The 11,982-nt window shown below is 61.0% G+C and overlaps 1 protein-coding gene across 1 annotated transcript; it reads left to right on the forward strand.

Annotated features, from left to right (window-relative positions):
- Positions 1 to 7,509: 7,509 nt before the first annotated feature.
- RPP25 (ribonuclease P/MRP subunit p25) lies at positions 7,510 to 8,219 on the forward strand. Its single transcript, XM_085304026.1, has one exon. The coding sequence runs from the start codon at positions 7,510 to 7,512 to the stop codon at positions 8,152 to 8,154; it is 645 nt and encodes a 214-aa protein (XP_085160152.1). The 3' UTR covers positions 8,155 to 8,219.
- Positions 8,220 to 11,982: the final 3,763 nt, after the last annotated feature.

Consider the following 11,982-nt stretch of genomic DNA (forward strand, 5'->3'; position numbering starts at 1 on the left):
GGCCGAGCTCCGTGGGGGTCGAGGAGACCCCATATAGGGCAGAGGAGATTCTCTACGGGGCAGGAGTTTGGCAGCACCACATGGGTCAGGGAGACCCTCAGTGGGGTGGGGAGTCTGCTGGACACGGGTTTGGCAGGCTCCACGGGGGTTGCAGAGACCCTCTGTGGGGCAGGGGTTCGGCAGGCTCCATGGGGGCCAAGGAGACCCTCTGTGGGGCAGGGGGTTGGCAGGCTCCATGGGATCTGAGGAGACCCTCTGTGGAGCAGGGGTTCAGCAGGCTCCATGGGGGCCAAGGAGACCCTCTGTGGGGCAGGGGGTTGGCAGGCTCCACAGGGGTTGCAGAGACCCTCTGTGGGGCAGGGGGTTGGCAGGCTCCACAGGGTCTGAGGAGACCCTCTGTGGGGCAGGGGGTTGGCAGGCTCCATGGGGGCTGAGGAGACCCTCTGTGGGGCACAGGGGGCTCTTTCTGGGGCAGAGGTGCAGCAGGCTCCATACGGAGCCCGGGAACTCTCCCGCACGGAAACCACGGGCCCTGCCGCTTGGTGCACGGGTGGGACGCAAAGGGCAGAAGCAGGCACAGTCTGGGAGGCCGCGGTCCCGGCTGAGAGCGTGCTCGCACGAGCAGGAGTCTGCGTTTGCACGGAGCAGGCTGTTCTTATCTCACGCAAGCAAGGTCAAGGAAGCCGGTATTTTAATGAGAAAACAACCTAAGAAAAGCCAGGTGCTGCAGCAAGCGCGCCAGCGATTCCGCAGGCGCTGGTGGAGGAGCCGCGGTGCCGTCGCTTTTTCCGTCCGTCCATCCGCCAGGCTGCGGGGGTGCTCTCTGGGGTGTCGGAAACCCCACGTGCTGGGATGGAGCAGAAGCTGCCCGCTGTCCTGGGCCGCTCTGAAGCTGGCCGCCCCGCTCAGCCTGCCAGGCGGGACGGACACGCCACGCGGGCCCCCGCAGCAGCCTGCCTCGCGGCCGGCGCTGCTCCAGGCAGTCCTTAATGGCTTGGGTGAAGGGCAGAGAATAAGCTGATTCAATTTGCCAGTGATGCCCAGCTGGGGCAATGGCAGTTTGCAGGAATAGGTTAGAATTCAACACGACCTTGACAAATTGGAGAAATGGTCTGGAAAAAATAGCATGCAATAAAACAAGGGGAGTGCAAAGCACTGCACTTAGCAGGAATCATCAAGGACCGTGGGGCAGGAGCAGCACTGCTTAGACAGCAATCCTGCAAAAGGGGGTCGAGGGGCAGTGACCTAACTGGGAGCCAAGAGCACCACAGCACGGGGGAAAAGGCTGCATGTAAGGCATGCAAATTGGTCCCCTTGCTCCACTCAACACTGATGGGGTCTCATTAGTGAGCTGTGCAGGGGCATCCCTTTGGGAAAGGCGGGGGGGAATCGGAGAAGAGTTTGGGATCCACACAACACTCAGGGCAGCTAAGCCCTGGGTGGCACCCAGAGGGCCTCCTGCAGCAGAAGGGCTGCCAGGGTGGCCATGGCACCTGGGTCAGCAGCTCGTCCAGATCCCAGCACCCCAACCTGCAGCTCCCACAGCAGAAGCTGTGCAGGGCAGGCTTGGGAAGCAGATGAACTTTTCTCCTAGCCCTAAGGCAAGGAATGAGCACTTTGTGTCCGTAGAGCCCTTGTCACCCAGAGACCCCCAGCRGGATGAGTATCATTGCCTGGGAAGGAGGCTTGATAGAAAGGGGGATGATACCCAACTCACAAGTGGTAAAACAGAAAGGATCAGGACAATTTGAGCACCACGGATACCCAATCCCTTGGCAGAGCTGAGGACCCGCCTATTCGCTCTAATTGCCTTCAGCAGCCAGGGTCCAAGGTCTGAGCTGCTGCTCCGTGAAGCGTGGGACCCGCCATGCATTAAAGTCGGTCTCACAAGCAGCAGCAGGGAAGAAAGAGGCAGCAGTGTTAAAAGCAAGCAGACAGGGGATCCTTACCCTCGCCAAGCACCGCTGCTCAGCCAGGCCACACGGCACGGGCGAGACCTCACGGGGGTGCTCTGAGACCAGCGCTGCTCTGGCGCTGGCATGCACAAGCTCCCCTGCCTGCCCGGGCCTGCGTCTCCCGCCACAGAGTCCAGCAGTGCGGTTTGGGGCTGGGTCTGAGCACCCTGAGACCTGCACCACGCCCTGGGGTGGGTCCTGTCAGCAGAAACTTGGATTTTTTCCTAGATTACTCTGCAAATCAGCAGCAAGGTGGCTTTGTTAGGCCCARAACTGCAGAAACCGCTTTGCCTCCCTCTCTCTGCTGTAATTTCTTGTCTCTTGAGCTTTCTCCTCTGATCTAGATTGACTCCCTAGCTGCCCCTTTGCCTGCTTCCCCAATCTCCCATACCTGCCCATCCTACCATCTGTTTCCATTCTGCTGTTCCTCTTATCCCACAGTTCACAGACTGCCAGTCTGCAGAGCTGTTCCCTGCCCATCACCACCGCTGGCACCACCAAATTTCTATCTGCCTGCAGGCTTTAGAGGAAAAGCGACTGATAGCTCAGTCTAACAGCCTGCTTAGAGACATCACCGCCTTGCATTCGAGCCATATTCCTGCCCCCGCCCAGCAGGGGCTGGATGTTTAGCCTGGAAACCAGCCTCGTGACGTTACAGCAGCAGCACTTGCCTCTGCCCCAGGGTGGCCCCGGTGGCCTCCCAAGCCAGAAGGAGCATGAAAGGGGCTGCAGCAATCCAGCACCTCCAGGAGGTTTGGTATGGGGGAAACGCTGCTGTTTTCAGTGTTTCAGGGCACAATCAAAYGCAAATGGCTTGCTGTAACTGAGTCTAGGAACACAGCCATGCCAGCTCCCCTGCAGCCTCCAGACCTCCCCATCCACTGGGTACAAACGAATGTCTTGGAGAGCGACAGCTTGCAGAGCTCTCTCTCTCTGCAGGGGCCTCGCTCCTGTGACCAGCTGTCACCAAGCCTGTGCCCACCTCCTTCCCCCACGCGTGCTGCTGCCCCRCGATGCCAGGGCAGGCGCCTGGGAGCCTTCAGGCACACGGGAAAGCAACACACCCTGTCGTGCTGCGCTGCAGACCCTCGGGTAAGCAGGCTGAGGGGCAGCTGGAAGAGCTGGTTTCTCTGCRGGGAGATGAATAAGAGCTAATCAGGAGCAGAGGGACCTTCTCAAGGGTCAGATTTCTTTCTTCATAGGCCAGGGTTGAAGTGTGTTGATGGTGGGGGGGGGCATTTTGGCTGGAGTACTTGTTTTAGAAAGAAAAAACCCTCTTAAGAGATGCTCACCCAGGGCATTGGGGTGATTTTGCAGAAAAAGATGGCAGAACAGACAAACAACGGGTCACAGGAGTCCTTCCCAGCCATATTCTCTCAAGGCACATCTTACCCACAAGCATTTCCTCTCCTTTCCCAGGCTCTGCCTGCTCCTGTCTTTGCATTTTGTGTTCCCCCAGGACTTTCCTTCTGGAGCAGCTGGAAAGCTCTTCTTTTTCACAGAAGGCTTCTCAGGAGGGTTGGTCACATCCAGAGCCACCATGGGGTGGCCYACAGGCTCTGGAGGACAACTGGGCTTTTGCTGACCCCTTGGGGGTGCTCTGCCCAGTCAGGTTAGCTTGTTCCTTCCTCTAGTCTGGAGTTAGAGTCACCTTGGCTGTCTCCAACACACACAGAAGCTGAAACTCATGGTCTTCCTCCCTTTAGGTACTTACCTTTGGTTTGAGGTATCTGAGAAAGGGTCCCTAGGGGAAGGCTAACACCAGCTCTGCCAGGGCACAGCAAGGGCCAGCAGCTCCCTCAGGGTAACACAGCCTGCAGGCAAGGGCTTCACCAGCCAGGGACCAACACTGCAGGCCTGAGCAGGGCAAGCAGAACAGACCCCAGGGAGCAGCTRTGAGCTCAGATCATCAGCAAGCTTGGGGTGAGGAGACAAAGCCAAGATCAGCTTACCAAGTAAGCMTGTAGGCTGGGATCCAGATCAGCAGCACCTCCAGCCATCTCTGTAGCCAAGCTAGAGACCTGCACTCCTGCAGTACGGCTTAGGTGAGGAGCAATGGCCACAGACTGAGTTTATATGGGCTCTGAGGGTGGGTGGCTGGAGGCCCCAGGTGAGGCTGGTCAGGATCGTTAGGATATATTAGTGCCCTCGAGAGCCTAAGGGTTATTCTAAGCTGCTGTGTTGCTCTGTGYATTCCTTGGACCATGGCTGAATGCTGTGATGAACCCAGCTGTGCTACTGCAACCCAAAGGGGCAACCAACACAAGCTTCTACTGCTGGACAACGTGGATTGCAATCTGGGATCTTCCAGTGGGTTACCCTTGCCCTGCCAGCTCAGATGCAGCTTTGGTTTCCCTCTGCAGCTGCAAAAGCCTTTGCTCTGGCTGATAAYGCTGCACATGCACCTGAGCGGGAGGCAGGACCCCAGGGCTCCTGCTGCTGCCCAGCCCTATGGGTGCGCTCCGGCTCTCCTTGCCTGGGGCCGGCGTTGCTCCCAGGCCCCGGCTGGGCTTGGAGCAGGGGGTTTCATCCCTGGCAGCCTCACATGGAGGCCCGTCCTGGCTCCCACGCGGAGCTGCAATCAGGCCACGCATTGGGCCACCAGGTGCAATGTGATGACCGCCTGAGACCTGAGACGGGGCGATGTGACGCAGAGATGGACGGTGGCACGGCAACTTTCCTTGTATCGGATGCTTCGACTTTCCGAACRACTCCTGCACCTCACAGGAAAGAAAATATAGGGAGGGCAGGCGGAGGACAGGGGCTCGGGTTACGGCRTGCTCCTCCCCGCTGCCCTGCTCTCCGTTATGAATATGTTTCCATTTTTCTCCCCTGCCAGTCTCAGCCTGGACCACCGGCTCCCACAGCCTTCATCGCCCTCCCCRACAGCGGCGGATGCTCAGGACAGACGGATGGACAGACAGACACCAAGCGGGGCGTCATTACTTTGCTCATCGTTCCTCCGTCCCCACTTTTACCATCTGCCTCTTCTGCATTTTGATCGGCCCCCCGCTCTCTCCCGGCGCGTCCCTGCGCTCCCCTCTCCCGCTCGGCTGCTCTTTATGGATGAGCTCATTGCAGCTCTTCCTGTGCTCGGAATAACCCATCCGCTCTGTTGTCCTCCAGCAAATAAGCTGGCAGGGTAATGAATGGCTTCGGATGGTAATTAGCAGCGGAGCTGCTAATAACGAAATGCATTTACATTTTAAGCGCYGCCGAGGCGAAGCGGGACCCTGCCGCGTCGCTGCCTTCGCCGCGGGGGGAGCGCGCCCTCCGAACGGGCTCGTGCGGAGCGGGAGCCCTGCAGCGCGGCTGCGCCTCGCCTGCCGCCGTTCCGGAGGCCGCGACGGGCCGAGCTCCTCGAGCGGCGGCCCAAACGCGGGCCGCGGGCGGCAGGAGTYGGGCCCCGCCGCCGGAGCCCTGGGTGGGCTGGCTCAGCACCGGGGCCTCATCCTGCTGCAAGCCCCGACTCACTTCCACCCTCCGAAGCACGCCACGTCCGCCCCTAGCCGCCCAGCGCGCTGGACTCCTGAAAGACGCGTGGCTTTTGTGCCGAAGCAGTGCTCTCCAGAGCTATTTAATCACTTATTGAGATTTTTTTTTTTATTTCCATGCCTGTAAAGTTTATGTGCAAAGTTAATGAGAGCTGCCTCAGCTTTCCCAGTCCTYCACTCTGAGCTGGTACATTCTGCGAATGGCTGCCAAAATCCTGCCCATTTATTTTCCTAGTCTTTCAGCCTGAAGATGCATCTCTTAAAGGCAGCAATTTCCATGAGAGGCTTAATCCATGCCAGGCTGCTGGAGAAAGGAGCCGAGCRGCTTATGCAAGGCTGTCACAAATATTCATCACATGCAAGGGGGGAAAAACAACATTGCAATTCCCAGGGCGAGCGACTCATGGTGGAAGCGGAGCGCTGGCGCTCAGAGCCCGAATCCACCGCCGACATGCACGTGAGCTTGGGCTGATGGCGTCGCAGCCCCTGCCTCAGTTTCCCCAGAGGTGCCRAAGGGGTTCGGTTGTCGGCTTATTTGGGTGCTGGGCGGTTTCCAGGAGAGGTGACCTCCCACACCGTTGGTTTTGTGACCCTTCGCACGACGGGGCGCTGCTCTCCGATGGGGCACCCCAGCCCGCGTAGGCTGGATGCCAGCGCTATGCCAAAGCCTGCGGCAGCCGGTCCCTCCGGACCTCGCCGCTAGGCTCTRCCCCCTGCCCAAAGCCGGGTCCCTGGGGTGTCCCAGAGCCCTGGCACTTGGACCCCTGGTTAGGAAGGTGGTGTGGGGCCCCCAGAGGCCTCCTGCTCTGGAGGGGACCAGCCAGGACTTGCCGTCCTGCAGGCTGCAGCTGTGGCGGCATCAGATCGGTTGATTTATTTATGTATTTTTCAAGCCCTGYCAGGGTGAAAACCATCCAGGGGCCTCTAGAGGCCGATAAGATTTGAGTGCAAGTCAATACTCGGGATGTCTTTCCGCTGTGCAATGATCCCCAAGCAGGCTCCGGCAGGAGAGGAGGGGACGGAGGTGACAAGGGCAGCCCAGGGGCCAGCCTCTGGCAGGGACGCGGGGCAGAAAGGGGAAACGTCTCGGGGCCTCGCTGCTCCCTTGGTGCCCCCAGGGCTGCCCAGCTTCACCCACCCGCGGGCCGTTCGCTGCCGGGTGAGACCCAAAGGCTCCCTGGCGCTGCGTTACCCGCTGGAGCCCTGGAGCTCGGGGTGCCCTCTTGGTCTCCATCACGCAGCTCTCGGCGTGGAGGAGATGCCCTGCGGGACGTGGCCCCGCCGGCGGGTCTCCGTGGCCCCGGGAGCCGGCTGCGGAGGTGGATTCTCTGACGGCTAGCAAGGGCCGGGAGCAGAGCCGGCTGGCCGGYGCCGCGGCTGCCGCGCTCTGCTGACATTCGCGGTTAGCGTCCTTGAGCGGAGCAAAAGCCGGGAGAAGCGACCAGGTCTGCTTTAAGGGGCAGGACTCCGGCAGCGCCGGGAAGCCAGGAGCGTGCTTTTCCCTCTCCCTTCCACCTTCCGCCCTTCCCTGCTGCGCCGCCGGATCCCTGGCTTCCCCTTCGCCTCCTCCCGGCTCCCGGCAGGGAGGGAAGCGGGGCTGGGAAGGGATGAAGCCCCGAGCTGGGCGCTGGGATGGGAGGCTGAGCGAGGGGAGGAGGAGGAGGGGAGGAAGGGGAGGGAGCGGGGGAGGATCTGCTAATTACACACAACAGCTCTGGGGGCTGCTGAAGTCCAGAATGAAGCGAAGAGCGGCAGAAGCGAGCGCTGCAGTGGGAGCAGAGGAGCCCAGGCATCGCCGAGTGCCGGCGCCGGGAGGACGCAGCGGGCACCTGGAGGGACCCGGCAGCTCTGCCTCCCCGGGGGACAGTCCCTGGCGCGGCCACCGAGCCAGCCCTCCGGCGCTCGGCCAAGGACAGCGGTAGGGGCTGGTGGTCCAGCGTTACGCTCGGCCTCCTCCGGGCTGGGCTGGAGGCGGGCGGCAGGCGGAGGGACCTGTGCCATGGGCGCTGGGCTCTAGGTGCCCCCGCGGATCCGCGCTCCCCACCGGCAAGCGCCAAGGGATGGCTGCCGGAGGAGGGGGATCCAAGCCAGTCGCCCAGTCCAGGATGGAGAACTTCCGAAAGGTCAGGACGTCGGAAGAGGAGAGCCCCTTGCCCTTCCCCGACCTGCCGCCCGGMGTGGTGGAGATGAAAGTGAAGGAAGGCAGCAAGATCAGGAACCTGATGGGCTTTGCCATGGCCCAGATGGAGCTGAAGGGCAGCCGGCAGATTGTCTTCAGCGGCTGCGGCAGGGCGGTCACCAAGACCATCACCTGCGTGGAGATCATGAAGCGGAAGCTGGGAGGCCTTCACCAGGTCACCAAGGTACGCTACAAAACCCTGCTGGAGGTGTGGGAGAACAAGGACCCGCTGCCCGGCAGCCCGGCGCAGAACCTCACCGTCCACAAGAACGTGCCCTCCATCTGCATCCTGCTCTCCCGAGACCCCCTGGATCCCACCCAGACGGGCTACCAGCCCCCAGAGCCTGGCGAGGGGCTCCCGGCGGAGGAGAGCCGGCCGGGCGGAGAGGCACCGAGCTCCTCCGCGAAGGGGCTGAAGAGAGCCCTGCCGCCTCCGCACGAGGAGCTGGCGAGCAAGAAGGGGCAGGTAGAGGCACCCGATGGCCCCCAGGGCGCCGGGGGCCTCCAGCCACACCACCACCACTGACTCCCTTCGCGCCCCTCTCCCCGGGAGCGCCGGCCGTACGGCACCCACATAGACAGGAGACGCTGTGCGGGAGGGACTCCAGGTTTCCAGCCGCTTCGCCTCATCCTTCCCCCCCCCGACCCTGTTTCCAAACTTTTTCTCCCTGCCTTGAGCAGAAATCTTTCTCCAGCACCTCGGGTGTTTCACCTTTGGCTCTGGCCGGCAGGAGCAGGGGAGAGCGACGGGGCTCGGAAACCAGTTAGGCTGGTCTTGTGCGTACCACAAGGGCAACGAGCTGCTCGGGTCTCAGCGCTGAGCTCTCCGGCGTCCGAGCGGACGGGGTCTATTCGCAGGCTGCCGGCTGGGAACGCAGAGAGCAGCCTCCCCTCCCACCCCCCAGGGTGGCTTCCTGTGGCTTTAGCCCTCCTCCCATCTGTGGGGCAGCCTCTCTGGGGGGCCGGTGGCGTGGAGCGGGCGGGCCAGCTCTCCAGGACAGCTGTGGGCCCCGTCCCTCGTGGGGCCGGCCACCRCTCTCGGGGGGTCTGGCGGCCGGCTGTCGCCGCCGCGCGCAGAGGCGTCTCCGGCATCGGGAGCGATGGCTTTGCTCAAAGCCCCTTGGAGCAACACCTTCATTATCGGACCTGCTTCAGTTACCCCCGGAGAGGAGCTGTCAGGTTTATTAATGCCGGGCTCAGCGCCCCGTGGCTCTGTGAATCATCCCGAATAAAACACGCAAACAAGCAGCCGGGTCGTTCTCTCCTCTCGCCGTGCAGTGAGCCCTCGCTCTCCGCTGGCACTGGCCCACGGGGTGCCGTGGAGCCAGAGCCGCTGCGGCTCCTGCCTCTCCGCTGCATGTTTTTTCCGTAATCGCTTTTATTCCGTGCTCAGCTCCAAAACAGCTCGAGCTGATCCRTGCTGCGTCGGCAGAGCCGCGTGGGAGCCCTCCTGCCTCCTCTGCCCTGGCAGCCCCAGCGGTCCTGCCGGGCTATCGGCATCCGCCGGCCTCCCTCYGAGTGCTGCGAACTGCTCCGGGGAGCCGGGCGAGCGCCAGCCCCTGCAGCCCATCCCCGTCTCCGCTCTCCCTCTGCCTCCTCCCCGCTTTCCCGGCCCGCCGTGGGGACGGCTCGCYGGCACGGGCAGCCTGTCCCCCACCGCCTCTTTTGCCTCCCGGCGCTGGCTGCGAACACGCCTGGCTCTACTGGAAGGGCTGCACCGAGGAGGAGGAGGTGGAGGAAGCAGGGAGCCGTTTTGTTTCGCTGTGACCTTGTTATCTCCCCCAGCAGACAGCTGCTCCTCCGGGCCTGAGGCTTGCGCTTATCTGCCCTGCTACAGATTGATTCATTTCACTTATCTGCCACTGTGTTATTGAATATTAATTCCTGATCGTTGGGGAGGTTTTTTGTTATTACTTTTGTGCTGTTTTCTTTTTCCCAGCAGGGACAAAGAGGGGGTTGGCATGAATAGTGGAGGGGACACAGCAGATCCCAGGGGCGCACCTCGCTGGGACTCGGATGCCGCGTCGCTGGCTGCGGGAGCCGCGAGCTGGCGAGGGCTCGGGCTGATAAGGCTGTGCAGAAGTAGCTGTCGTGCACAGAGCCAGCCYGGCGCGTTTATCAGGAGAGCCCCTCGCCGCAGCGGGCTCAACGCAGCATCTCTCACAGCTTCCCRTGCTAAATCAGGCTAATGAAGGATGTCACGATACGCATAATGAGACGGGGAAGCTTTCCCTGCCTTGGGAGTGGGTTTTYGGGGTCAATCCCCTGCTCTGTTAAAAACCCAGCCTTTATTTCTCGGGTGGATAGGAGTCCAGCCTCCCTTTCCTCCCCAGGTCTCTGCTCGCCCACCTTTTTGGTGGCGATCCACAGCGTAAGGGGCTCTTCCAAAGGACTCGGGATCTCTGTGGGCCAGCAGTAGCATGACTTTCAGGCTGGAGACATTTTACTCCTGGGAGATGACCGTTCCCCGTCTCTCCAAGGAGAGTGGGCTGGGAAAGCTTTGCGGCTCTTTCTTTGCCTTTGTACCCCACAGCAGCACCAACTCCTACTCTGAATGGATCCTGTGCTAAAAAAATCCAAATAAATAAAACCCTTTACAAACACTGCCCCCAACCATCCCTATAGGTTTGGGAGGTGTCCCTTGATTCAGGTTTATGCTGGCTGCTGGCAACCACCACAATACGCGAGCCTGTTGCCCGTCTCCTCCGCAGGTAATGATCCCAAACCCTTGCTCTTCCTCCCCCAAAACTCATACGGTCTCAGTATCCTCCCCTCCACTTATTTTGCCAATTCTCTGCTGAACTAACGGGCAAAGGGAGCCAAACTGATGGATGGGCTTAATTTGTGCTGGCTGGTGCCGCTCTGACACCTCCGCAAGAGATGACAGATGCTTTTCCAGCGGACAAGCGGAGCCTGTCAATAAGAGCTGGGCACGTCTGMGGAGAAAAATTGAGCGAAATTCACCCCGGGCGCTCCTGGCAGGGAGCAGGGGGAAAGGGAGGTGAGGGAAGACAAGGCACGTGGAAGAAGCRGAGTAGAAAAGCACTGGTGCCCCCAGCGCGAAACCCCAGGCGTGGAGCCGAGGGGGACCTGGCCAGGTGGGCAGGGCCCTGGCAGGGCAGCCGCAAAGCCCCGGGCCACCCCATTAGGCACCTCTTTTGCTGTTTCCACTACATCCACAGCTCTCCAACCCGCCAGCCAGCCATCTGCGGGTCCYGCGCCTGCTGATCACGGCATTTCTGCTTTAAAACACCTTGTTTTTATCCCTCCGCACGTGCATCCCATTCTCATCGCTGTCCCAGTCCTTGTGTTCCTTCCCTTCTACGTTAGGCATGACGGGGATGGAGTTTGTGGCCTGTAAGCATCTTGGCACCTGGCTGAGACCCTCTCAGCTCGTGCCACTCGTGCTTTTCACCGCTCCCCAGCGTCAGGCAGGTCAATAGATATCTCGCTGCTCAACGAAGGCTTTGATCGAAGCATAAAGACTTTGCAGCCGCACAGCCAAGAACCGCCAGCCCTTCACCTCCCTCCCCAGCCCGCCCTACCCCTGCCACAACCTCACATTGCTCCCAGCAAGGAGAAGAAGGAAAGAGAGAGGAAAAAAATCAGTAATTTCTCATTATTATTGTGTTAATGTTCAAAATTATTTTTAATTGATTTTATATGCAGGCAATTTCTAATCTTGGAGGGAACAGGAGCCTGGGGATTTTAAACTCCTCGCTCTGCTGGCTGTGTACCAAGGGTTCCCTGCATAAGCAAACAGTTTTAAAAATATGACTGTAAACCAAAATACAAAGCATTTATAAATAGCTGGATGGCATCTGGCTTCACTGGGTACTACAGCAATGCTGCAAGTGAAACCGGTGCGGTGATCTCATGCTGCTCTGTGGAGCCGGAGCCCCAGATGCCCCCGGGAAACAATCTGCGGTGTCATTTCGTGTGGGTAGCGTGTTTATAGACTTGGCCCTGCCGACGAGGAGCTGCTCTGCCACTCGGGCAGCGCTGCGGGTCTTGCGCACACGCAACACTCAGGAGCACACGCGGCCCCAGTCACACACGCCTCAGGGGCCGGCAGGCTTCGAGTGACGGACTGCCGCGTGCAGGGCCGCAGAGCCYCCGCCAGCGCCGGCCACTCCCTGCCGGGAACCCAGGCTGCCTTGCCGTGGGGAGATGCGCCCACGCTGACACCGCCCGCCACTGCCGAGGCCCAGCCCGCGCGGCCGCTCCCCACACGCGCAGCGACACAAAATGGCCGSCGGCACCGCCCCCTTGCGGCGCTTCCCGCCTCCCCCGCGGGTCACGTGGCGAGGCCGGTTTGTCCCCGCGGCGCCGCCGTAGCCGCCGCCCCGCCCCC

Source organism: Rhea americana, unplaced genomic scaffold (genome assembly GCF_003343005.1).
Source record: "Rhea americana isolate MKP2758 unplaced genomic scaffold, rheAme1 scaffold_201, whole genome shotgun sequence".
In the NCBI taxonomy this organism is placed as follows: Eukaryota; Metazoa; Chordata; class Aves; order Rheiformes; family Rheidae; genus Rhea; species Rhea americana.